Below are 27588 nucleotides of genomic sequence, written 5' to 3'. Positions count from 1 at the left end.
CCTGTGGGGCTCCCAGTCTTCATCCCCATTTGACAGATGAGGTCACTGAGGCACAGAGAAGTGAAGTGACTTGCCCAAAGTCACCCAGCTGACATGAGCCCACTGTTGGGTAGGGACTGTCTCTATATGTTGCCAATTTGTACTTCCCAAGCGCTTAGTACAGTGCTCTGCACACAGTAAGCGCTCAATAAATACGATTGATGATGATGATTAGAGAGGCAGCGTGGCTCAATGGAAAGAGCACGGGCTTTGGAATCAGAGGTCATGGGTTCGAATCCTGGCTCCGCCACATGTCCGCTGTGTGACCTTGGGCGAGTCACTTAACTTCTCTGAGCCTCAGTTACCTCATCTGTAAAATGGGGATGTTGACTGTGAGCCCCACGTGGGACAACCTGATCACCTTGTATCCCCCCTAGCGCTTAGAACAGTGCTTTGCACATAGTAAGCGCTTAACAAATGCCATTATTATTGCTATTATGTCTGCTGTGCGACTTTGGGCAAGTCACTTCTCTGGACCTCAGTTCCCTCATCTGGAAAATGGGGATGAAGACTGGGAGCCCCACGGGGGACAACCTGATCACCTTGTATCCTCCCCGGCGCTTAAAACGGTGCTTTGCACATAGTAAGCGCTTAACAAATGCCATTATTATTATTATAACTGGTGGAGCCGGGATTCCAACCCATGACCTCCGACTCCCAAGCCCGGGCTCTTTCCATTGAGCCACGCTGCTACTCTATTAAGCGCTTACTATGTGCGAAGCACTGTTCTGCACTGTCTACCATCCCGTCCGGCCCTGCCTACCATCTGAGCCCTGCAGGAAGGCGAGGACGGACGTGGATGGGAATGCGGCCTCCTCGCCGGCCCAGGCCAGCTACCAGATGAGCTCCGGGGTGGCCCGTGGCCAGGGCCGGGGCCGTGACTCAGTGGATCCACTCGACACCGTCTCCAAAGTCAACGAGATCCGATTCGGGGCGAAAGAGTTTACGCTCACGCAACCTCCCGCCTTCACAATCACCGCCGACGGAAGCCCACTGCCAAGGCCCTGCCAGAGGTCAGGGGTTCAAATCCCAGCTCTGCCAACTGTCAGCTGTGTGACTTTGGGCAAGTCACTTCACTTCTCTGTGCCTCAGTTACCTCATCTGGAAAAGGGGAATTAAAACTGTGAGCCCCCCGTGGGACAACCTGATCACCCTGTAACCTGGGGACAGCGCTTAGAACAGTGCTTTGCACACAGTAAGCGCTTAAGAAATACCATTATTATTATTAAGGCCCCCACGTGGGGCGGAGGGCCTCACCTATTTCCAGAAAGCCAAAGCCCCTGGCTCCAGATTAGACAGCCCCTATCCCAGATGTATCAATCCGTCGGTAATAATAATAATAATAGTAATAACTACGGTTTGTGTTAAGTGTTTACTATGTTCCAGGCACTGTATTGAGCGCTGGAGCGGATACAAGCTGCACAAAGTATTCGTACGGAAGCAGCGTGGCTCAGTGGAAAGGGCCCGGGCTTGGGAGTCGGAGGTCGTGGGTTCTAATCCTGGCTCCGCCACTTGTCAGCTGGGTGACTCTGGGCGAGGCGCTTCATCATCAATCGTATTTATTGAGCACTTACTATGTGCAGAGCACTGTACTAAGCGCTTCACTTCCCTGGGCCTCAGTGACCTCATCTGGAAAATGGGGATGAAGATTGGGAGCCCCCCGTGGGACAACCTGATCACCTTGTATCTACCCCGGCGTTTAGAACGGTGCATGGCACGTAGTAAGCCCTTAACCAACGCCATCATTATTACCATCATTATTATTATTGACTGAGTGCTTGGCATCGTACTAAGCGCTTAAAAGAAGGCAGTAGAGGTAGAAGACGGGATTCCCCACCCTGCAGGAGCTGACAGTCTTGGGGGGGTTTAGACTTCATCCAGACTTGTATCTACTGTACGTAGAACGGTGCGTGGCACATAGTAAGCACTTAACCAACGCCATCATTATTATTACTGACTGAGTGCTTGGCATCGTACTAAGCGCTTAAAAGAAGGCAGTAGAGGTAGAAGACGGGATTCCCCACCCTGCAGGAGCTGACAGTCTTGGGGGGGTTTAGACTTCATCCAGACTTGTATCTACTGTACGTAGAACGGTGCGTGGCACATAGTAAGCACTTAACCAACGCCATCATTATTATTACTGACTGAGTGCTTGGCATCGTACTAAGCGCTTAAAAGAAGGCAGTAGAGGTAGAAGACGGGATTCCCCACCCTCCAGGAGCTGACAGTCTTGAGAAGGATTACCCCCCACCCCTATCAGACCAGTCTCGTTGCCCCCCGGCCCGAAAAGGATGCAGGAGGACCCAAGCCTTAACATCTGGAGACCCTGCTTGGCACCCCCTTATAATAATAATAATAATAGTGATGGTATTTATTAAGAGCTTACTATGTGCAAAACACCGTTCTAAGCGCTGGGGAGGTTCCCAGGTGATCAGGTTGTCCCACGGGGGGCTCACAGTCTTCATCCCCATTTCACCCTTACCAACCCCTCCAGAGGCTCCCCACGGGCACGACGGTGGGGGGGACCGGACTGGGGGGTAGAGGAGACTGAACTGGACCACCCTCTGAGGTCTGAGTGCGAGGTGGTGGGCTCCCATGCCCTGGGGGGGGGCTCCCCAGTCCTCCCCCGGAGTCATTCATTCGTTCAATTGTACTTATTAATAAGAATAAAGGTGATGGCATTTGTGAAGCGCTTACTATATACCAGTCACTGTACTAAAAGCTTGGGAAGAAACAAGGTAATAATAATAATAGTGGCATTTATTAAGCGCTTACTATGTGCAAAGCACTGTTCTAAGCGCTGGGGAGGTTACAAAGTGATCAGGTTGTCCCACGGGAGGCTCACAGTCTTCATCCCCATTTTCCAGATGAGGGAACTGAGGCCCAGAGAAGTGAAGCGGCTTGCCCAGAGTCACACAGCAGACAAGTGGCGGAGCCGGGATTTGAACCCCTGACCTCTGCCTCCATAGCCTGTGCTCTTTCCAGTGAGCCACGCTGCTTCTCTTAAGGGAATCAAGTTGTCCCACGTGGGGCTCCCGCTCTTCATCCCCATTTTCCAGATGAGGTCACTGAGGCCCAGAGAAGCCAAGGTCACCCAACAGACAAGTGGCGGGGCCGGGATTAGAACCCACGACCCCTGACTCCCGAGCCCTGAATCTTGCCACCAGGCTACGCTGCTTTATCCGCGTGCAGAGCACTGTACTAAGCGCTTGGACAGTACGATTTGGTACCAAATAGGGACAATCCAGGGGTCCATCTCCCCAGGGGTCCCGTGGCGGGGCCCGCAGCCGGGTAGGGGGGGTTCAGTAGGTCTTTAGGGGGGGAGAGGACCCCTTCCCACATCCCATTCCCGGATTCCCAAGCTACTCACCAGTGCGGACACGCAGCTGAGCAGGGAAAAGCAGAGAAGGACGCCCAGGCCCGGATCAGCCGGAGAGGAGCCCATAGCAGGGAAGCTACACCCGAATCCCGGGATGCTGAGGACGGAGGCGGGAAGGGGATGGGGAGAGGGGGACACACGGAATTAAAAGAGAAAATTAAAAACAAAAAGGGGAGGGGGGGGGCCAAAAGAGAGCAAAAAAAACTTCTTGGGCCTGGAGAGGTAAGCGGATGGAACCGGTCCGGGCCCCCCTCCGCCTCCTCCTGGCCTTGGTTTCCCCCCATTTGGGGAGGGGGGCTTTGGAGGGGGGAGGGCTGGGTCCCTGGTTGCTACCTCGAGGAGCCCAAATCACATCCACATGTCAAAAGTGCCCCCCACCCCGCCCCCCGGCCCCCTTTATGGAGCCGTGACACGTTCGGTTCGTGGCTTCGTCCCACGCCAGGGGGGAGGGGCGTGGGGAGGGGGCGTGGGGGGGGGGGAGAACCGGTTTATTTTTAGATCGGGTAATTTTATCTTTTCCAGGTTTCTAGGGGAGGGGGGCCGCGGAGCAGAGGGAAACGCAGAATGAGGAGGAGGAGGAGGAGGAGGAGGAGGAGGGACGGGTGGGGAGGGGGCGCCCCGAAAATCTTTTTTTATATATATTATCTGACCCTCTTTTATGTATATATTGATTTATATTTTATATATATAGAGAGAGATTTTGACCCAAGCCAAAAAACGGAGGGAATAGCGTTCAACTTTGCAGTGACACTGGAAACAACGGGAGTCGACGCCCCCCCACCCCCGGCCCTGTCCCGGGGAGACCCCCGCCCCCATCCTCAAAAATCCCTGCCAGTTGGAAGTCGAGGTACCGTGGCTCCCCATCCCAAATTCCCAGCCCCCCCTCCCCCGCACTTTTCCCTTCCCTCCAAAGACCCCTCCCCTCCCCCCGGACAGATCCCTGGAAGTCCTGGCGCGACCCCCTCCCCAATTCCATCGTTTTTTGTTTTTTTCTTTTACTTACTCCTCCCCGGTCCCGGCTTTTCCATCGGCCCCGGCGCCCCCCGGGATTCCGGGGGGGCTGCATTGGACGCCCCTGAGCTCTCCGAGGCGGCTCCCCCGAAACCCAGGGACCCCCCCACCCCCCTACCCCCCAAATCTCCCCTCTCCTCTGGGCCGCGGCAGGGCTCCTCCCGCTGAGTTTGTTTACAGGGAGAGGGAGGAGGGGGGCTTCAGGGGAGGGTGGGAGGGGGCTACACACCGGGAGGAGCTGGAGGAGGGTGTGTGTGTGTGTGTATGTGTGTGTGTGTGTTTGGGAGGAGGGGAGGGGGTCCCCTCCCTCCGCAGCCCCCGCCCCCCCTGCCCCAAGCCAGGGAGCAGAACCGCACGGCCCAGGAATGGGGGGGAAGGGGAAGGGGGGAGGATGGAGGGGAGGGGGAGGGAGGATGGGGAGGCCCAGGACCCCCCCCCCCCAAGACTCCCCCCAGCTGTGGCTTCTCGGTTTCATTCATAAAGTAGGCAGAGAACGAGGATTTCCCCCTCCCCACAAATACTTTGCACATATTAAGCGCTTAATAAATGCCATCATTATTATTACTCCAGGCCCAGACGGGGGCTCTGGGCGGGGGGTATCCGCTGGACGTCCCCCCCTGGACTCGGGGAGGGGGTTCAGGGGCCACCCCCGGGGGGAAGGGACGGGATCTACCCCCCCACACACCCGTGGGACCCCCCGAAATAAGGCCAGGGGAGGAGCCCGACTGGGGTTTATTTAACTCCTCAAGATCCTTCCCCCCTTCTGGGGATGCGGGGTCGGTCCTTACTTCTTTATTTGGGGTGAATTGACGTGGGGGTGGGTTCCGATCTTTCTTCTGCCCCCCTTCCCACTAATTATCCGGCCCCTCGGGCTACTGAATAGGTGCCTTCAGCTGATTTTATGAAAAGGATCTCTCTCCTGCAGCAGAGAGTTTCCTGTTGGGGGGAAAAAAGTCTCTCCCACTCCCCTTTTTTCCTCTCTCTCTTTTCCTCCCCCTTTCCCTCTCCTCATTCCCTTGTCTTCCCCTCTTCCTGCTCTTCCCGTCTCCCTCTTCCTCTTCCCCCCCGCTCTCCCCTCTCCCGGTCCATCCCGGTTTGGCAGGATGGAATGGGGAGGGCTTGGAATAACGGGGCGGGGGGGGAGGCAGGTATTAAGTAGCCCCGGGATCTCTCTGTCTTATTGGTCGCCCTCGGTGCCCACGTGACGGGAGGGGGGGGCGGCCTTGAAGTAGCCAGAGTGTCCCCCCCATCCCCCCCATCTGAAGAGTGGGACCCCCTCCCCCTCCCCCATCTGCGCTCTCTTTTCCAGGCCCAGCTCTTCTTCGGGACGGAGTCGGCCTGGTTGGGGCGGGGTCCGGGATGGGGGGAGGGGGAGGAGCTGGGGGGGGAGGAGGGGATGGAGGAGGATGGGGAGGAGGAGGAGGAGGAGGGAGAGAAGGACAGGAGGGGGCGGAGGGGGAGAAGGGGAAGAGGGAGAGGAGGGGGAGAAGGAGAGGAGGGGAGAAAGGCAATAGGGGGAGAAAGGGGAGAGGAGGGGGAGGGGGAAGAGGAGGAGAAGAAGAGGGAGAGGAGGGGGAGAAGGAGAGGAAGGGGAGAAGGGCAATAGGGGGGAAAAGGGAAGAGGGAGAGGAGGGGGAGAAGGAGAGGAGGGGAGAAGGGGAGGAGGGGGAAAAGAAGAGGAGGGGAGAAGAAGAGGAGGGGGAGAAGGGAAAGAGGGAGAAAAGGAGAGGAGGGGGAGAAGGGGAATGGGGGAGAAGAGGGGGAGGAGGAGATGAGGGGGAGAAGGGGAAGAGGGAGAGGAGGGGGAGGGGGAGGAGGATGAGAAGAGGAGGGAGATGAGGGCGAGAAGGAGAGGAGAGGGAGAAGAGCAATAGGGGGAGAAGGGGAAGAGGGAGAGGAGGGGGAGAAGGAGAGAAGAGGGAGAAGGGAAAGAGGGAGAGAAGGAGAGGAGGGGGAGAAGGGGAAGAGGGGAAGAGGGAGAGGAGGGGGAGAAGGAGAAGAGTGGGAGAAGGAGAGGAGGGGAGAAGGAGAGAAGGGGGAGAAGGGCACTAGGGGGAGAAGGGGAAGACGGGGAGAAGGGCAATGGGGGAGAAGGGGAAGACGGGGAGAAGGGCAATAGGGGGAGAAGGGGAAGAGGGAGGGGGAGAAGGGGAGGAGGGGGAGAAAGGGAAGAGGGGGAGAAGATGGAGAGGGGGGAGAAGGAGAGGAGGGGAGAAGGGGAATAGAGGGAGAGGGAGAGGAAGGGGAGAAGAAGAGGAGGGGGAGAAGGGGAAAGGGGGTGAAGGGGAAGAGGGGTAGAAGTTGAAGGGGGAGAGGAGGGGGAGAAGAAGTGGAGGAAGAAGGAGAGAAGGGGAGGAGGGGAAGAAGGGGAAGAAGAGGAGGAGGAGAAGGAAAGGAGATGGAGTAAAGGAGGAGGAGGGAGAGGAAGGGAGCGGGAGAAGGAGAGGAGGGGGAGAAGGAGAAGTAGAAGAAGAGGAGGGGGAGAAGGGGAAAGGGGGTGAAGGGGAAGAGGGGTAGAAGTGGAAGGGGGAGAGGAGGGGGAGAAGAAGAGGAGGAGGAAGGAGAGAAGGGGAGGAGGGGAAGAAGGGGAAGAAGAGGAGGAGGAGGAGGAGGAGAAGGAAAGGAGATGGAGTAAAGGAGGAGGAGGGAGAGGAAGGGAGGGGGAGAAGGAGAGGAGGGGGAGAAGGAGAAGTAGAAGAAGAGGAGGGGGAGAAGGGGAAAGGGGGTGAAGGGGAAGAGGGGTAGAAGTGGAAGGGGGAGAGGAGGGGGAGAAGAAGAGGAGGAGGAAGGAAGAGAAGGGGAGGGGGGAAGAAGGGGAAGAAGAGGAGGAGGAGGAGGAGAAGGAAAGGAGATGGAGTAAAGGAGGAGGAGGGAGAGGAAGGGAGGGGGAGAAGGAGAGGAGGGGGAGAAGGAGAAGTAGAAGAGGAGGAGGGAGAAGGGGGGAGAAAGGGTAGGGGGGCCGGTCCTCGGGCCACATGGTCCCCACACAAGCGGGCGAGGGGTTTTGACGCCCGCTTTTGTGGGGGGTGGGTCCGGGGGTGGGGTCCGCCCGCAGGGGCTCACCGACCCCACAGCGGCCCGGGTGGGCACCGCCCCGGGGGGGGCATGGCGGCCTGGTGGGCGGGGCGGCCGGGGGGCGGCCGGGTGGGCGGGGGGAGGCCGGGATGCTGAGGGCGAGACCCCGCCCCAGCCCGCGGCGGTGCCAGGGCCTCTGCCCCACTGCCGTATTGGGGGATTTAATAGCTGCAGATGATGGCCCATCTCGGAGCTGGGTGGCGGGGCCAAGCCAGGAGAAGTGAAGTGACTCACCCAAGGTCACACAGCTGGCACGTGGCAGAGCCGGGATTAGAACCCATGTTGGATGGCGGGGCTGGGGGGCGGGCAGGGGGCGTTTGCAGCCCCCCGGGCCCTGCTGGCTTGGTGGAGAGGAGGCGGGCGAGGGGCCACGCCTGAAGGCCTGCCTTTTTCTGTTTTTATGGTATTCGTTAGGCGCTCACTATGTGCCAGGCACTATACTGCTACTTGGTAGACGCTCACTACGTCCCAGGCACTATACTAGAATAATAATAATAATGGCATTTATTAAGCACTTACTATGTGCAAAGCACTGTTCTGAGCACTGGGGAGATTACAAGGTGATCAGGTTATCTCACGGGGGGCTCACAGTCTTAACCCCCATTTTACAGATGAAGGAACTGAGGCGCAGAGAAGTTAAGTGACTTGCCCAAGGTCACACAGCAGGCAGTTGGCAGAGCCAGGATTTGAACCCGTGACCTCTGACTCCAAAGCCCGGGCTCTTTCCACTGAGCCACACTACTACTACTTGTTAGACGCTCACTATGTCCCAGGCACTATACTACTACTTGTTAGATGCTCACTGTGTCCCAGGCACTATACTACTACTTGTTAGATGCTCACTATGTCCCAGGCACTATACAACTACTTGTTAGATGCTCACTATGTCCCAGGCACCATACTACTACTTGTTAGATGCTCAGTATGTTCCAGGCACTATACTACTACTTGTTAGATGCTCACTATGTCCCAGGCACTATACTACTACTTGTTGGACATTCACTATGTCCCAGGCACTATACAACTACTTGTTAGATGCTCACTATGTCCCAGGCACCATACTACTACTTGTTAGATGCTCAGTATGTTCCAGGCACTATACTACTACTTGTCAGATGCTCACTATGTGCCTGGCACTAAACTACCACTTGTTAGACACTCACTATGTCCCAGGCACTATACTACCACTTATTAATCAATCAATCAATCAATCGTATTTATTGAGTGCTTACTATGTGCAGAGCACTGTACTAAGCGCTTCACTTATTAGATGCTCACTATGTTCCAGGTACTATACTACTACTTGTTAGACACTCATTATGTCCCAGGCACTATACTACTACTTGTTAGATGCTCACTATGTGCCAGGCACTATACTACTACTTGTTAGCCACTCACTATGTTCCAGGCACTATGCTATTACTTGTTAGACGCTCACTATGTGCCAGGCACTGTACTACTACTTAATAATAATAATAATAATGATGGTGTTTATTAAGCGCTTACTATTTGCAAAGCACTGTCCTAAGCGCTGGGGAGGTTACAAGGTGATCAGGTTGTCCCACAGCAGGGCGGGGGGGGGGGGGGGGGGGGGCTCACAGTCAATCCCCATTTTACAGAAGAGGCAACTGAGGCCCAGAGAAGTGAAGTGACTTACCCAAAGTCACCCAGCTGACGATTGGTGGAGCCGGGATTTGAACCCATGACCACTGACTCCAAAGCCCGGAAATCATTGAGGCCCAGAGAGGGCAAGTACTGAGCACTGGGATAGGCACAAGCAAATCGAGTTGGGCACAGTCCCTTGTCCCATGTGGGGCTCACGGTCTTCATCCCCATTTGACAGATGAGGGAACTGAGGCAAATGCTGCTGCTGATGGTATTTGTTAAGCGCTTACTATGTGCCAAGCACTGTCCTAAGCACTGGGGTAGATACAAGGTCATCAGGTTGTCCCCCGTGGGGCTCACGGTCTTCATCCCCATTTGACAGATGAGGGAACTGAGGCACGGAGAAGTGAAGTGACTCACCCAAGGTCACACAGCAGACAAGTGGCGGAGCCGGGATTCGAATCCAGGTCTTTCTGAATCCCAGGCCTGCTTCTGCAGAGTGGTAGATTGTGATTGACAGCTGACACCTTCCATCAGCCTCCTGTCTGCCCGCCCAGGCCCCCACCCCCTCATTCAGTCATTCAGTCGTATTTATTGAGCGCTTACTGTGTGCAGAGCACTGTACTGAGCGCTTGGGAAGTCCAAGTCGGCAACACTCCCCAACGACCCTGCCTACGAAATCCTGGTCTACGAAATCTGTTATATTGTACTCTCCTAAGCACTTAGAATTGCGCTCCGCACACGGTAAGCGTTCAATAAGTACCATCTATTAATTGATTGATTGGATGATGTTTAAACTGCTCTACCTCCTCAGGGCCATGTAGGAGCCCTGGGCTCAGTAGAGCAGAGGGAACCCCTCCCCCCCACCTTGCTGTGTGACTTTGGGCAAGTCACTTAACTTCTCTGGGCCTCAGTTCCCTCATCTGTAAAATGGGGCCTGACTGTGAACTCCCGTGGGACAACCTGATCACCTTGCATCCCCCAGCGCTTAGAACAGTGCTTTGCTCATAGTAAGCGCTTAATAAATGCCATCATCATCATCATGGGCTGGTCTATGAAATCTGTTATATTGTACTCTCCTAAGTGGTTAGAATTGTGCTCCGCACACGGTAAGCGTTCAATAAGTACCATCTATTAATTGATTGATTGGATGATGTTTAAACTGCTCTACCTCCTCAGGGCCATGTAGGTGCTCTGGACTCAGTAGAGCAGAAGGAAAACCACCCCCCACTTCCCATCGCCATGCTGGAACAATCCCCCCCTTATCCCTCACCCCAAGACGGAGTTGGGGAGCCGGAGATTCCCGCACCCGCTCCCCGTCCCCTCCTGCGCGGAACCCCTATTCTCATCCTTGAGAAGCAGCGTGACTCAGTGGAAAGAGCCCGGGCTTGGGACAGCTGGACTATCTCTATATGTTGTCAACTTGGACTCCCCAAGCGCTCAGTACAGTGCTCTGCACACAGTAAGCGCTCAATAAATACGATTGAATGGATGAATGAATCCTTGAGAAGCAGTGTGGCCCAGTGGAAAGAGCCCGGGCTTGGGACAGCTGGACTATCTCTATATGTTGCCAACTTGGACTCCCCAAGCGCTCAGTACAGTGCTCTGCACACAGTAAGCGCTCAATAAATACGATTGAATGGATGAATGAATCCTTGAGAAGCAGCGTGGCTCGGTGGAAAGAGCCCGGGCTTGGGACAGTGGGACCGTCTCTATATGTTGCCGACTTGTACTTCCCAAGCGTTTAGTACAGTGCTCTGCACACAGTGAGCGCTCAATAAATACGGTTGAATGAATTAATGAATCCTTGAGAAGCAGCGTGGCTCGGTGGAAAGAGCCCGGCCTTGAAACAGCAGGACCGTCTCTATATGTTGCCAACTTGTACTTCCCAAACGCTTAGTACAGTGCTCTGCACACAGTAAGCGCTCAACAACGGGCTCACGGTCTATTATTATTATTCTATTCAATCGTATTTATTGAGCGCTTACTGTGTGCAGAGCACAAGCGCTTGGGAAGTCCAAGTTGGCAGCATATAGAGACGGTCCCTACCCTGTATCCCCTCTAGCATTTAGAACAGTGCTTGGCACGTAGTAAGCACTTAATAAATACCAACATTATTATTATCACCCAACAACGGGTTCACGGTCTATTATTATTATTGTATTCAATCGCATTTATTGAGCGCTTACTGTGTGCAGAGCACTGTACTAAGCGCTTGGGAAGTCCAAGTTGGCAACACATAGAGAAGGTCCCTACCCAACAGTGGGCTCACAGTCTAGAAGTCTATTATATGTTGCCAACTTGGACTTCCCGAGCGCTCAGTCCCGTGCTCTGCACACGGTAAGCGCTCAATAAGTACGGTTGAATGAATAAATGAATGAACAGGCTGCTTCATTGCTAGGTGACCCCCGAAATGTGGGGTCACTCTGAGGCCTTGGGGAGGCTGGGGGATTTGCCATTATTATTATTATCCTGAGCCCCCCGTGGGATAACCGGATCACCTTGTAATCTCCCCAGCGTTTAGAACAGTGCTTTGCACATAGTAAGCACTTAATAAATGCCATTATTATTATTATTATTATTATCTGGGGGTGGGATGGGGGTTTGGTTTCAGCCGCGGCTCACAGGGCCCTGGACCAAGCCCTTCTCCAGAGAGCACCGCAAGCCTGGGTACAATGGTGCTTGGCACATAGTAAGCGATTATTATTATTATTATTATTATTATTATTATTATTATTATTATTATTATTATTATTATTATCTGGGGGTGGGATGGGCGTTTGGTTTCAGCCGCGGCTCACAGGGCCCTGGACTGAGCCCTTCTTCAGAGAGCACCGCAAGCCTGGGTACAACAGTGCTTGGCACATAGTAAGTGATTATTATTATTATTATTATCATTATTATTACTATTATCATTATTATTATTATTATTATCTGGGGGTGGGATGGGGGCTTGGTTTCAGTCATGGCTCACAGGGCCCTGGACTGAGCCCTTCTCCAGAGAACACCGCAAGCCTGGGTACAACTGTGCTTGGCACATAGTAAGCGATTATTATTGTTATTATTGTTATTATTATTATTATTATTATTATTATTATTATTATTATTATTATCTGGGGGTGGGATGGGGGTTTGGTTTCAGCCGCGGCTCACAGGGCCCTGGACCGAGCCCTTCTCCAGAGAGCCCCGCAAGCCTGGGTACAACGGTGCTTGGCACATAGTAAGCGATTATTATTATTATTATTATTATTATTATTATTATTATTATTATTATCTGGGGGTGGGATGGGGGTTTGGTTTCAGCTGTGGATCACAGGGCCCTGGACTGAGCCCTTCTCCAGAGAGCCCCGCAAGCCTGGGTACAACGGTGCTTGGCACGTAGTAAGCGCTTAATAAATGACATTATTATTATTATTATTATTATTATTATCATCATCATTATTATTATTATTAAGGGAGGGAAGAGGGGGAAAGTAGGGGATGGAGAAGGGTGGAGCTCTGGAGCTCAAACTAACAGCCAGGGATCTGTCTGCTTCAATAGACACCCTTATGGATTAAACAAATATGTACACAGGCTGGCAGTGATCCCTGGAAAAGGGCTCTGCCCAGGGCGCTGTGAGCCCCGACTGAAACCAAACCCCCCTCCCTCCTCCCCGGGTCATGGGTTCGAATCCCGACTCCACCAATTATCAGCTGGGTGACTTTGGGCGAGTCACTTCACTTCTCCGGGCCTCCGGGCCCTCATCTGGAAAATGAGGATGAAGACTGGGAGCCCCCCCGGGAGACAACCTGATCACCCTGTAATAATAATAATAATAATGTTGGCATTTATTAAGCGCTTACTATGTGCCAAGCACTGTTCTAAACGCTAGAGGGGATACGGGGTAGGGACCGTCTCTATATGTTGCCAACTTGGACTTCCCAAGCGCTTCGTACAGTGCTCTGCACACAGTAAGCGCTCAATAAATACGATTGAATATAATAATAATAATAGACCGTGAGCCCGTTGTTGGGTGATAATAATAATGTTGGGATTTGTTAAGCACTTACAATGTGCCAAGCACTGTTCTAAATGCTAGATGGGATACAGGGTAGGGACCGTCTCTATATGTTGCCAACTTGGACTTCCCAAGCGCTTCGTACAGTGCTCTGCACACAGTAAGCGCTTAATAAATACGATTGAATATAATAATAATAATAGACCGTGAGCCCGTTGTTGGGTGATAATAATAATGTTGGGATTTGTTAAGCACTTACTATGTGCCAAGCACTGTTCTAAACGCTAGAGGGGATACAGGGTAGGGACCGTCTCTATATGTTGCCAACTTGGACTTCCCAAGCGCTTCGTACAGTGCTCTGCACACAGTAAATGCTCAATAAATATGATTGAATATAATAATAATAATAGACCGTGAGCCTGTTGTTGGGTAATAATAATAATGTTGGTATTTGTTAAGTGCTTACTATGTGCCAAGCACTGTACTAAACGCTAGATGGGATACAGGGTAGGGACCGTCTCTATATGTTGCCAACTTGGACTTCCCAAGCGCTTAGTACAGTGCTCTGCACACAGTAAGTGCTCAATAAATACGATTGAATAGAATAATAATAATAGACCGTGACCCCGTTGTTGGGTGATAATAATAATGTTGGGATTTGTTAAGCGCTTACTATGTGCCAAGCACTGTTCTAAATGCTAGATGGGATACAGGGTAGGGACCGTCTCTATATGTTGCCAACTTGGACTTCCCGAGCGCTTCGTACAGTGCTCTGCACACAGTAAGCGCTCAATAAATACGACTTAATAGAATAATAATAATAGACCGTGAGCCCGGTGTTGGGTAATAATAATAATGATGGCATTTGTTAAGCGCTTACTATGTGCCGAACACTGTTCTAAGCTTACAAGGTCGTCAGGTTATACCACGTGAGGCTCACAGTCTTCAGTCTAGGAGAAGCAGTGTGGCTCAGTGGAAAGAGCCCGGGCTTTGGAGTCAAGAGGTCATGGGTTCAAATCCCGGCTCCTCCAACAGTCAGCTGTGTCGCTTTGGGAAAGTCACTTCACTTCTCTGGGCCTCAGTGTACTCATCTGTCAAATGGGGATGAAGACTGTGAGCCCCCCCTGTGGGACAACCTGATCACCTTGTAACCTCCACAGCGCTTAGAACAGTGCTTGGCACATAGTAAGCGCTTAGTAAATGCTATTACTATTATTCTCTGTGCCTCATTGACCTCATCTGTCAAATGGGGATGAAGACTGTGAGCCCCCCGTGGGACAACATAATCACCTTGTAACCTCCGCAGCGTTTAGAACAGTGCTTTGCACATAGTATGTGCTTAATAAATGCCATCGTTATTATTATTATTGTTATTATTAATCCCCATTTTCCAGAAGAAGGAACTGAGGCCCAAAGATGTAAAGTGACTTATCCAAGGTCACACAAGAGACATGTGGCTGAGCCAGGATTTGAACCCACAACCTTCCAACTCCCAAGCCGCTACTCCGTGCCTCCCTGGGGTAGATTCAAGGTCGTCAGGTTGGACGCAATCCCTGTCTCCCGTGGGGCTCACGGTCTTCATCCCCATTTTCCAGATGGGGGAACTGAGGCCCAGAGAGGTGAAGTGACTGTCCCAAGGTCACCCAGCAGACACGTGGCAGAGCCGGGATTTGAACCCACGTCCTCTGGCTCCCAAGCCCGGGCTCCGATCGCTAGGCCACGCGGCTCAGTACCCGCTCTTTCACCCACGGCCCCAGTGGGCACGTCCCACTCATTCATTCATTCAATCGTATTTATTGAGCGCTTACTGGGTGCAGGGCACTGTACTAAGCGCTTGGGAAGTCCAAGTTGGCAACATCTAGAGACAGTCCCGGCCCAACAGCGGGGTCACAGTCTAGAAGGGGGAGAAATAAATAAATGACAGATTTGGAAAAAAGCATCGCGGGGCTGGGAGGGGGCGATTCATTCATTCATTCCGTCGTATTTATTGAGCGCTTACTGTGTGCAGAGGACTGTACTAAGAGCTTGGGAAGTCCAAGATGGCAACATATAGAGACGGTCCCTACCCAACAGTGGGCTCACAGTCTAGAGTCGGAAAGCACCGTGGCTTAGTGGAAAACAGCCTGGGCTTTGGAGTCCGAGGTCAATCAATCAATCACTCAATCAATCAATCAATCAATCGTATTTATTGAGCGCTTACTGTGTGCAGAGCACTGTACTAAGCGCTTGGGAAGTACACATTGGCAACATATAGAGACAGTCCCTACCCAACGGTGGGCTCCGCCACTTGTCAGCCGTGTGACTTTGGCCAAGTCACTTCACTTCCCTGGGCCTCAGTTCCCTCATCTGGAAAATGGGGATGAAGACCGTGAGCCCCGCGTGGGGCAACCTGATCACTTTGTAGCTTACCCCAGTGCTTGGCACGTAGTAAGCGCTCAACAAATACCAACATTTATTGATCGATTGATTTAGAAGTCCCGCAGCCGGAAACCCTGAGGCCTAAGGGCGAGAAGAGGGCGAGAAGACCCTCCTTCGCTCACCGAGACCCCCCCCCCCCCCCCCGTGTCCCAGTCTGCCCACCTTCCCCGCCGCTCACCTGCGGGGCGAGACGAGAGACCACCGCAGGATTCGGGCCCGGCACCCATCTGGCCGGGCCGGGCCGGGGACTCTAGGCGGTCGGTGCCCAGGCCTCCTCTCCCGCCACTCGCTGACCCGAAGCCAACGGAAGGAGCCCGTGGGCCCACGGCGGGAGGGGGCCGGCGGGGAGAGAGGGTGGATTTTTACATTTTTAATTGTTTTTACGAAACACAACATCAGGCCCGGATTCTGCCCTCTTGATCCCTTCCGGGCTGGGGTCAGGCTGGCGCCGTGCCCACGGCATTCCAGGCCGCCTGCGAGGGTGGCAGGGATTTCTCCTCCTCCAGAGTGTCCTCTCTGCCCTTCGGTCCCCCCGCGGCTCCCCACGGATTTCGGGGGGCGTGAGGGCCCTGGTGGGCCGCCCTCCTTCCCCAGACCGGTTCCGGGCGGACTGTACTGGGCGGAAGCCCCGGGGACCTCCGGGTAATGATTCACACGGGAGCTGAGCGCTTTCCATCGTGCCAACGCCACTCAGGCCACGAAAAGGCCTGACCCCCCAAAAGGCCCACGGGGGAAAGGGTTCCCTGGGAATGTAGGGCCTTTCCACTGAGCCACGGTGCTCTGATTTGTCGTCCGTCTCCCCCTTCTAGACCGTGAACCCATTGTCGGGTAGAGACCGTCTCTAGATGTTGCCAACTTGGACTTCCCAAGCGCTTAGTCCAGTGCTCTGCACACCGTAAGAGCTCAATAAATACGATTGAATGTGTCAGTGTTTCTAGACGGTGAGCTCGTTGTCGGGTAGGGACTGTCTCTATATGTTGCCGACTTGGACTTCCCAAGTGCTTAGTACAGTGCTCTGCACACAGTAAGCACTCAATAAATACAATTGAATGTGTCAGTGTTTCTAGACTGTGAGCTCGTTGTCGGGTAGGGACCGTCTCTAGATGTTGCCAACTTGGACTTCCCAAGCGCTTAGTACAGTGATCTGCACACCATAAGCGCTCAATAAATACGATTGAATGTGTCAGTGTTTCTAGACTGTGAGCTCGTTGTCGGGTAGAGACCGTCTCTAGATGTTGCCGACTTGGACTTCCCAAGCGCTTAGTCCAGTGCTCTGCACACCGTAAGCGCTCAATAAATACGATTGAATGTGTCAGTGTTTCTACACTGTGAGCTCGTTGTCGGGTAGGGACCGTCTCTAGATGTTGCCGACTTGGACTTCCCAAGCGCTTAGTCCAGTGCTCTACACACAGTAAGCACTCAATAAATACGATTGAATGTGTCAGTGTTTCTACACTGTGAGCTCGTTGTCGGGTAGGGACCGTCTCTAGATGTTGCCGACTTGGACTTCCCAAGCGCTTAGTCCAGTGCTCTTCACACAGTAAACACTCAATAAATACGATTGAATGTGTCAGTGTTTCTAGACTGTGAGCTCGTTGTCAGCTAGAGACTGTCTCTATATGTTGCCGAATTGGACTTCCCAAGCGCTTAGTCCAGTGCTCTCTGCACACCATAAGCGCTCAATAAATACGATTGAATGTGTCAGTGTTTCTACACTGTGAGCTCGTTGCCAGGTAGGGACCGTCTCTAGATGTTGCCGACTTGGACTTCCCAAGCGCTTAGTCCAGTGCTCTGCACACCGTAAGCGCTGAATATATACGACTGAATGTGTCAGTGTTTCTAGACTGTGAGCTCGTTGTCGGGTAGGGACTGTCTCTATATGTTGCTAACTTGGACTTCCCAAGCGCTTAGTACAGTGCTCTGCACACAGTAAGCGCTCAATAAATATGATTGAATGGATGAATGAATGAGGGGGGACCAGCGACCACAGGGAGATTGGCAGGATCGCCCCTTGGCTCAGACACCTGGCAGGTGGGAGACATCGGACCCTGGGGAGCCCTTGCCCCCAGTCAGTCGAAGCTATTTATAATAATAATAATAATAATAATAATAATAATAATAATAATAATAATAGCATTTATTAAGCACTTACTATGTGCCAAGCACCGTTCTAGGCGCTGGGGAGGTTACAAGGTTGTCCCACGGGGGGGCTCCCAGTCTTCATCCCCATTTTCCAGATGAGGGAACTGAGGCCCAGAGAAGTGAAGTGACTTGCCCAAAGTCACCCAGCTGACGAGTGGCGGAGTCAGGATTCGAACCCATGACCTCTGACTCCAGAGCCCGGGCTCTTTCCACTGAGCCACGCTGCTTCTCATGGAGTGCTGTGACTTGCCCAAAGTCGCACAGCTGACAAGTGGCGGAGTCAGGATTCGAATCCATGACCTCTGACTCCAGAGCCCGGGCTCTTTCTAGGGCACTTACTAGGTGCTTAATAAATGCCATTATTATTATTATTATTATCAAATGCTTAAAGGGAGGCCTCAATCAGGGAAGACTTCTTGGAGGAGAAGGGCTTTTAATAAGGTGGGGAGAGCCAGGGTCTGTCCAATAGAGTTTGTAGATGTGGTCCTGGCTCTGGAGAAGCTTACAGTCCTGTGTGTACTGAGCTCTGTACTGAACGTCGGGGAGAGTCCAATGGAGTGGTACACACAGTACCTTCCCTAGAGAAGCTAATGGTCATTCGTTCATTCAATCGTATTTATTGAGCGCTTACTGTGTGCAGAGCACTGTACCTGATCACCTTGTAACCTCCCCAGCGCTTAGAACAGTGCTTTGCACATAGTAAGTGCTTAATAAATGCCATTATTATTATTATTATTATTACTAGGCGCTTGGAAAGTACAATTCGGCAACAAATAGAGACGACGACAACGGGCTCACAGTCTAGAAGCGGAGAGACAAACCAAAAAACAAAACAAGTAGAGAGGCCTCTGTGTGGGATCCCAGCAGCCTCGAGCGGGGGAAAAGGCGGGTCAAAGAAACCCATTTTCCAGAAGAAGAATGATGGTATTTGTTAAGCGCTTACTATGTGCCAAGCACTGTTCTAAGCGCTGGGGTAGATGCCAGGTGATCAGGTTGTCCCACGCGGGGCTCACATTCTCCATCCCCATTTGACAGATGGGTAACTGAGGCCCAGAGAAGTGAAGTGACTTGTCCAAAGTCCCACAGCTGACAAGTGATGGAGCCGGGATTAGAACCCATGACCTCTGACTCCCAAGCCCGGCTCTTTCCGCCGGTCCACGCTGCTTCTCCCCAGAGGCCCGGAGAGGCAGAGCGACCTGCCGAAGCCATCGGGGAGTAATAATAATAATAATAATAATAATAATAATAATAATAATAACAATAATAATAATGGTATTTGTTAAGCGCTTACTATGTGCAAAGCACTCTTCTAAGCACTGGGGGGATACGGGGTGATCACTTAACTTCTCTGTGCCTCAGTTACCTCATCTGTAAAATGGGGATTGAGACTGTGAGCCCCCCGTGGGACAACCTGATCACCTTTTAGCCTCCCCAGCGCTTAGAACAGTGCTTGGCACATAGTAAACGCTTAACAAATTTATTATTATTCTCTGGGCCTCAGTTCCCTCATCTGTCAAATGGGGATGAAGACTGTGAGCCCCCCGTGGGACAACCTGATCACCTTTTAGCCTCCCCAGCGCTTAGAACAGTGCTGTGCACGTAGTAAGCGCTTAATAAATGCCATCATTATTATCAGGTTGTCCCCCGTGGGGCTCACAGTCTTCATCCCCATTTGACAGATGAGGGAACTGAGGCCCAGAGAAGTGAAGTGACTTTGCCCAAAGTCACACAGCCGATCAGGGGCAGAGCCGGGATTAGAACCCAAGCCCCTGCTCTGTCCACTGAGTCACGCCGGGGAAGGAGAGGAGAACCAGGAGACCGGCTGCGGAATGGGGGGACAGGACTCAGCCCCTCGAACCCAGTCCTTGGGCCCACGGGGAAGTCCGGACCGGAGGACTGGAGGCCGCCGCTTCGTCTGGGGCTGGGCCCGGCCTAGGCCACACATGAGCGTTGTATTTTTAGCTCTTCCTGCTGTGGGATGGCGGCGGGAAAACTGCTTTGTCAGGGCCGGGAAGCAGGCCGCATCTGTTGCGCTTGGGTACCGGATCAATTGATCCTCCTTCTTTCCGCAAACCACAAGAGGATGCTTGATTTTGAAGGGAGGGTTTGGAGGACGGCCAGGGGAGGCCAAAAAGCAGGCTGGGGGCGTGATGGGGGGCTCCCAGAGGGTGGAAGGAACAGGGTGGGGGCCCCTGGGCCCTGAGAAAGGGCTGGGGGAACGGGGACATCTTCCCACCCCAGGAAGGACCACGGTTCGAAGTAACCCACGCAGAGAGGTTTCATCCCCCCACTCCCAGGCCTGTGACGCTTTTGTCCAAATCTGGCATTCATTTATTTCTTGGTAGAAATGTTGGGTAGGGACCGTCTCTAGATGTTGCCAACTTGGACTTCCCAAGCTCTTAGTCCAGTGCTCTGCACACAGTAAGCGCTCAATAAAGATGATTGAATGAATGAATGAATCCCCCTACCTCCCAGCCCTGCGACGCTTTTGTCCAAATCTGTCATTTATTTATTTCTCCCCCTTCTACACTGTGAGCCCGTAATGGGTAGGGACCGTCTCTAGATGTTGCCGACTTGTACTTCCCAAGCGCCTAGTACAGTGCTCTGCACACAGTAAGCACTCAATAAATACGATTGAATGAATGAATGAATCCCCCCACCTCCCAGCCCCGCGACGCTTTTGTCCAAATCTGTCATTTATTTATTTCTCCCCCTTCTACACTGTGAGCCCGTAATGGGTAGGGACCGTCTCTATATGTTGCCGACTTGTACTTCCCAAGCGCCTAGTACAGTGCTCTGCACACAGTAAGCGCTCAATAAAGACGATTGAATGAATGAATGAATCCCCCCCTCCCAGCCCCACTTTTGGCCAAATCTGTCATTTATTTATTTCTCCCTCTTCTAGACTGTGAGCCCGTTGTTGGGTAGGGACTGTCTCTAGATGTTGCCGACTTGTACTTCCCAAGCGCTTAGTACAGTGCTCTGCACACAGTAAGTGCTCAATAAATACGATTGAATGAATGAATGAATCCCCCCACCTCCCAGCCCCGCGACGCTTTTGTCCAAATCTGTCATTTATTTATTTCTCCCCCTTCTGCACTGTGAGCCCGTAATGGGTAGGGACCGTCTCTATATGTTGCCGACTTGTACTTCCCAAGCGCCTAGTACAGTGCTCTGCACACAGTAAGCGCTCAATAAAGACGATTGAATGAATGAATGAATCCCCCCCTCCCAGCCCCGCTTTCGGCCAAATCTGTCATTTATTTATTTCTCCCCCTTCTAGACTGTGAGCCCGTTGTTGGGTAGAGACCGTCTCTAGATGTTGCCTACTTGTACTTCCCAAGCGCTTAGTACAGTGCTCTGCACACAGTAAGCGCTCAATAAATACGATTGAATGAATGAATGAATCCCCCCCCCCCATGACCCTTTTGTCCAAATCTGTCATTTATTTATTTCTCCCCCTTCTAGACTGTGAGCCCACTGTTGGGTAGGGACCGTCTCTAGATGTTGCCAACTTGGACTTCCCAAGCGCTTAGTACAGTGCTCTGCACACAGTAAGCGCTCAATAAATACGAATGAATGAATGAATAAATACGATTGAATGAATGAATGAATCCCCCCCCTCCCAGCCCCGCGACCCTTTTGTCCAAATCTGTCATTTATTTATTTCTCCCCCTTCTAGACCGTGAGCCCGTTGTTGGGTAGGGACCGTCTCTATATGTTGCCTACTTGTACTTCCCAAGCGCTTAGTACAGTGCTCTGCACACAGCAAGCGCTCAATAAATACTATTGAATGATAAGAATAATAATAATAATGGTATTTGTTAAGCACTTACTATGTACAAAGAACTGTTCTAAGCACTGAATAATAATAATGATGATGAATGAAGTGACTTGCCCAATGAATGAATGAATATTAATGCCCATCTCCCCCTCTAATAATAATAATAATGATGATGGTATTTGTTAAGCGCTTACTATTCATTCATTCAGTCGTATTTATTGAGCGCTTACTGTGTGCAGACCACCGGACTAAGCGCTTGGGAAGGACAAGTCGGCAACACAGAGAGACGGTCCCTACCCAACATTGGGCTCACAGTCTTCGCTTACTATGTGCCAAGCACTGTTCTAAGCGCTGGGGGTGATACAAGGTGATCAGTTTGTCCCACTTGGGGCTCACAGTCTCCATCCCCATTTTCCAGATGAGGGAACCGAGGCCCAGAGAAGTGAAGCGACTTGTCCAAAGTCACACAGCTGACAAGTGGCGGAGCCGGGATTAGAACCCACAACCTCTGACTCCCAAGCTCTCGCTCTTTCCACTGAGCCAAGCTGCTTCTCTTAGATTTACTGAGCACTTACTGTGTGCAGAGCACTGTACTAAGCGCTTGGGAGAGGGCGAGGTAATAGAGCTGGTAGACACTCTCCCTGCCCGCAGAGAGGTGGGGAGAGCAAGGAATTTATCCCCATTTTACAGAGGAAAATTGGGGACCAGAGAGGACGGGTGACTTGTCCAAGGTGACTTCGGCCTCAAGTCGGGGCCTTCTCTCTCCCCCTGTGCATGGCTCAGTGGAAAGAGCCCGGGCTTTGGAGTCAGAGGTCATGGGTTCAAATTCCGGCTCTGCCAACTGTCAGCTGTGTGACTTTGGGTGAGTCAGTTCGCTTCTCTGGGCCTCAGTTACCTCATCTGTAAAATGGGGATGAAAACTGCAAGCCCCCTGTGGGACAACCTGATCACCCTGAAACCTCCAAAGCGTTTAGAACAGTGCTTTGCACATAGTAAGCGCTTAACAAATACCATTATTATTATTATTATTATTATTCCCCCCAGCTCCCCACTGCCCCCCAATCTCCTTCAGTCTCCTGGGACCCTCCTGGACCCCCAAGCTTCCCCCCCAACCCTCCCCCCTGACTTCCCCGGCCCCTCTCAGCCCCGGCCGGGAGCTGTGCTGAACGCTCCGGCCTCCGCTGACCCCAAGGTGGAGCGGGGATACCAGTGATGCTATTTGTTAAGCACTTACTCTGTGGCAAGCCCTATTCGAAGCGCTGGGGAAAATACAAGCTAAATTAAGCTGGACACAGTCCCTGTCCCTCTTGGGGCTCACAGTCTTCATTCAATCGTATTTATTGAGCGCTTACTGTGAGCAGAGCACTGTATTAAGCGCTTGGAAAGTAGAATACAGGAATACAGTCTTAATCATGGTGGGTTATTCCCCCCACCCCTTACCTCCTTCTCTTCCTCCTCTTCCTCTCCCTCCCTCCTCCTCCCCTTCCCCTTCTTTCCCTCCTCCTCCTCTTCCTCCCCCTCCTCTTCCCCCTCCTTCTCCTTCTTCTGTTCCTCCTCTCCTAACCCCTCTTCCTCCCCCTCAATCAATTAATCGGATTTATTGAGCGCTTAGTATGTGCAGAGCACTGTACTAAGCGCTTGGGAGAGGGCGATTTAATAGAGTTGGTAGACACACTCCCTGCCCACAGGAGCTTACATTCTCCTCCTCCTCCTCCTCCTTATACTCTTCCTCCTCTTCTCCCCCCTCTTCCTCCCCCTCCACCAGTTAATCGTACTTATTGAGCGCTTCCTGTGTGCCGAGCACTATACTGAGCACTTGGGAGAGCACAGTGTAACAGAGTTGGTCGTCACATTCCCTGCCCAGCCCACAAGGAGCTTACATCCCTGTGGGAAGCAGCGTGGCTCAATGGAAAAAGCCTGGGCTTGGGAATCAGAGGTCATGGGTTCAAATCCCAGCTCCGTCAGTTGTGTGACTTTGGGCAAGTCACTTCAATTCTCTGGGCCTCAGTTCCCTCACCTGTTAAATGGGGGTGAAGACTGTGAGCCCCCCTTGGGATAACCTGATCACCTTGTATCCTCCCCGGCACTTAGAACAGTGCTTTGCACATAATAAGCGCTTAATAAATGTCATTATTATTGTTATTATGTCTGCTGTGTGACTTTGGGCAAGTCACTTAACTTCTCTGGGCCTCAGTTCCCTCATCTGGAAAATAGGGATGAAGACTGGGAGCCCCATGGGGGACAACCTGATCACCTTGTATCCTACCTGGCGCTTCGAATGGTGCTTTGCACATAGTAAACGCTTAACAAATGCCATTATTATTATTATTATTATTATTATTATTATTATTATTATTATTATTATTATTATGTCTGCTGTGTGACTTTGGGCAAGTCACTTAACTTCTCTGGGCCTCAGTTCCCTCACCTGTCAAATGGGGGTGAAGACTGGGAGCCCCCCTTGGGATAACCTGATCACCTTGCAACCTCCCTGGTGCTTAGAACAGTGCTTAGCGCATAACAAGCACTTAACAAATGCCATTATTATTATTATTTTGTCTGCTGTGTGACTTTGGGCAAGTCACTTCTCTGGGCCTCAGTTCCCTCATCTGGAAAATGGGGATGAAGCCTGGGAGCCCCACGGGGGACCACCTGATCACCTTGTATCCTCCCCGGGGCTTAGAACGGTGCTTTGCACATAGTAAGCGCTTAACAGATGCCATCATTATTATTATTACTATTATTATCCTCCTCCTCCTCATCCTCCTCCTGGAATCTCTCCCTGGAGCAGTTGTCCCTCCCCCCAACACACACACACACACACACACACACACACACACACACACAAACAAACACGCTCTGCACTTACTGGGCGAGTTAGTCCTAATCTGGGTGTTCTTGGGGTTTCCTAGATTGGTTTGGGGGCGTCTAAGGGGGCCCACACTGACCCCCCAAGCTCCATAATTTAGGGGGTCCCACTGGACTGTAAATCCCGCCATACTGTCGGCTCCAGGAGGTCAGGGATCACGTCTCCCATCTTGATTGGCCGCTCCCCAGCGCTCAGCACAGTGCTTCGCGCACGGTGGCTCGTGGCTCAGTGGAAAGAGCACGGGCTTTGGAGTCATCATCATCATCATCATCATCAATCGTATTTATTGAACGCTTACTATGTGCAGAGCACTGGACTAAGCGCTTGGGAAGTACAAATTGGCAACATCTAGAGACGGTCCCTACCCACCAGTGGGCTCACAGTCTAGAAGGGGGAGACAGAGAACAAAACCAAACATACTAACAAAGTAAAATAAATAGAATAGATAGGTACAAGTAAAATACATAAATAAATAAATAAATAAATAAATAAATAAATAGAGTAATAAATCTGTACAAACATATATCCATCTATACAGGTGCTGTGGGGAAGGGAAGGAGGTAAGATGGGGGGATGGAGAGGGTACATTCATTCACTCGTATTTATTGAGCAGTCTAGAAGGGGGAGACAGAGAACAAAACCAAACATACTAACAAAATAAAATAAATAGAATAGATATGTACAAGTAAAATAAATAAATAGAGTAATAAATATGTACAAACATATATCCATATATACAGGTGCTGTGGGGAAGGGAAGGAGGTAAGATGGAGGGGATGGAGAGGGGGACGAGGGGGAGAGGAAGGAAGGGGCTCAGTCTGGGAAGGCCTCCTGGAGGAGGTGAGCTCTGGAGTCTGACTCCTCCTGGAGTCAGAGATTACGGGTTCAAATCCCGGCTCTGCCAGCTGTCAGCTGTGTGACTTTGGGCAAGTCACTTCACTTCTCTGTGCCTCAGCCCCCGTGGGACAACTTGATCACCTTGTAACCTCCCCCAGCGCTTAGAACAGTGCTTTGCACATAGTAAGCACTTAACAAATGCCATCATCATCATCATCATCAATAAATAGCAACCCCCACCTCCTCGCTCTCCCGCCGACTCCAGCGGAGGGAAGACAGGGCCGCACGGAGGGAGGGGGATGGACGGGATGACCCCGGCCTGGGGGTCGCCCCCCGGGAGAGACCGGACTCTGTCTCCGGGCGGTGGGTCAACAATTCTCCCCGGGAGGATGGAAATTCATATGTCCCTCTTGGCTTCACAACCTGCAAGCCCAGCGCGTTTAAAACCTGCTGACACCTCATGAAATTCCCCAGGAAAACTGTGCAGGCCGCCCCGGCCCTCCCTCGCCGCCCACGGTTTTTAGGAGGAGGACGAAGGCGAGGGGGTGTGGGGTGAAGCGAGAGGGACTTGAGTTAGACTCAAGGATGAACCTTCTGGCCCATGAGGGGCCTAGAAGGCCGAGGGAGACTTCTAGCCCGTGAGCCCGTTGTTGGGTAGGGGGTCGTCTCCGTATGGGGCCTACTTGGACTTCCAAAGCGCTCAGTCCAGTGGAAGCGCTCAATAAATACGATTGATTGATTGACTGATTGATAGTAAGCACTTAACATTTACCATTATCATCAGGATTATTTAGGGTGGGCCCATTGGGGGATCCGTCCAAATCCTGGATTACTCTATTATTATTATTATTACTCTATTTATTACTCTATTTATTTTACTTGTACATATCTATTCTATTTATTTTATTTTGTGAATATGTTTGGTTTTGTTCTCTGTCTCCCCCCTTCTAGACTGCGAGACCGCTGGTGGGTAGGGACCGTCTCCGTATGTTGCCGACTTGGACTGCCCAAGCGCTTAGTCCAGTGCTCTGCACACAGGAAGCGCTCAATAAATACGATTGAATGACTGAATGAATAAATACGACTGAATGAATGAATGAATGAATGAAAGAGGGAGGGTTGAGAGGCTCCCAAGGGACGGACGGGGTCCGTCTGTCCGGCTCCCCGCAGGGCCGGTTTGGCCGACAAGACTGTGAACCCGTTGTTGGGTCTCTAGATGTTGCCGACTTGTACTTCCCAAGCGCTTAGTCCAGTGCTCCGCACACCGTAAGCGCTCAATAAGTGCGATGGAATGAATGAATGAATGAATTTCTGGTTGGGCCGGGCCATGTCCAGCAGCCGGAATGCGGAGTTTGCTTCCCAGGTCCCTCATTTCCCCCCTGTGGACCCCATATCGACCCCGGGGGTCGAGTTCCCCGTCGTCCTAGAGGCCGGGGAAACGAGTCCGGAGATGTTAAGTGACCCGTCCAAGGTCACACAGCCTAAATCTGCCCGGGGTTTCTACTGATCATCATCATCATCATCAATCGTATTTATTGAGCGCTTACTGTGTGCAGAGCACTGGACTAAGTGCTTGGGAAGTACAAATTGGCAACATATAGAGACAGTCCCTACCCAACAGTGGGCTCACAGTCTAGACGGGGGAGACAAAACCAAACATACTAACAAAATAAAATAAATAGAATAGATATGTACAAGTAAAATAAATCAATAAATAGAGTAATAAATATGTACAAACATATATACATATATGCAGGTGCTGTGGGGAAGGGAAGGAGGTAAGATGGGGGGATCATGGGGTGAGGCCTTAATGATTTCTAGATGACGATAATAATAATAATAATGATGGCATTTGTTAAGCGCTTACTATGTGCGGAGTACTGTTCTAAGCGCTGGGGGGGCTACGAGGTGATTGGGTTGTCCTCCGTGGGGCTCACGGTCTTCATCCCCATTTGACAGATGAGGGAACTGAGGCTTAGAGAAGGGGATTAAAACTGTGAGCCCTCTGTGGGACAACCTCCCCAGCGTTTAGAACAGTGCTTTGCACATAGTAAGTGCTTAACAAATACCATCATTATTATTATTATTATTAGGTTGTCCCATGGGGGGCTCACAGTCTTCATCCCCATTTTCCAGATGAGGTCACTGAGGCCCAGAGAAGTGAAGTGACTTGCCCAAAGTCACACAGCTGACAATGGGTGGAGTGCTCAACAAATACCATCATTATTATTATTACTATTACAGAAGCAGTGTGGCTCAGTGGCAAGAGCCTGGGCTTGGGAGTCCGAGGTCGTGGGTTCTAATCCTGGCTCCTCCACTTGTCAGCTGTGTGACTTTGAACAAGTCACTTAACTTCTCTGTGCCTCAGTTACCTCATCTGTAAAATGGGGATTAAGACTGTGAGCCCCCCGTGGGACAACCTGATCACTTT

The 27588-nt window shown here is 51.8% G+C and overlaps 1 protein-coding gene across 8 annotated transcripts in view; it reads right to left on the bottom strand.

Annotated features, from left to right (window-relative positions):
- The window catches only part of PTH1R (parathyroid hormone 1 receptor), a 94342-nt gene extending 78465 nt beyond the window's left edge, over positions 1 to 15877 (bottom strand). For 3 of the 8 annotated variants that reach the window (XM_038755740.1, XM_038755742.1, XM_038755741.1), the window contains exons 1-2: positions 15688 to 15877; positions 3410 to 3515 (exon numbers count right to left, since the gene is read on the bottom strand). In XM_038755740.1, the coding sequence (XP_038611668.1) occupies positions 3410 to 3515; positions 15688 to 15752 (171 nt within the window). In that variant the 5' untranslated portion in view covers positions 15753 to 15877. Of the gene's footprint in view, positions 1 to 3409; positions 3516 to 4421; positions 4494 to 5217; positions 5308 to 9161; positions 9181 to 9529; positions 9551 to 15687 lie in introns of those variants that run through there. The other 5 variants (XM_038755743.1, XM_038755745.1, XM_038755746.1 and 2 more) reach the window with 5 other exon arrangements.
- Positions 15878 to 27588: the final 11711 nt, after the last annotated feature.

The sequence above is a fragment of the Tachyglossus aculeatus genome, chromosome 13, assembly GCF_015852505.1.
Source record: "Tachyglossus aculeatus isolate mTacAcu1 chromosome 13, mTacAcu1.pri, whole genome shotgun sequence".
NCBI lineage: Eukaryota > Metazoa > Chordata > Mammalia > Monotremata > Tachyglossidae > Tachyglossus > Tachyglossus aculeatus.
The sequence above is the reverse complement of the archived record's forward strand: the minus strand, read 5'-3'. Positions and strand labels throughout refer to the sequence as shown.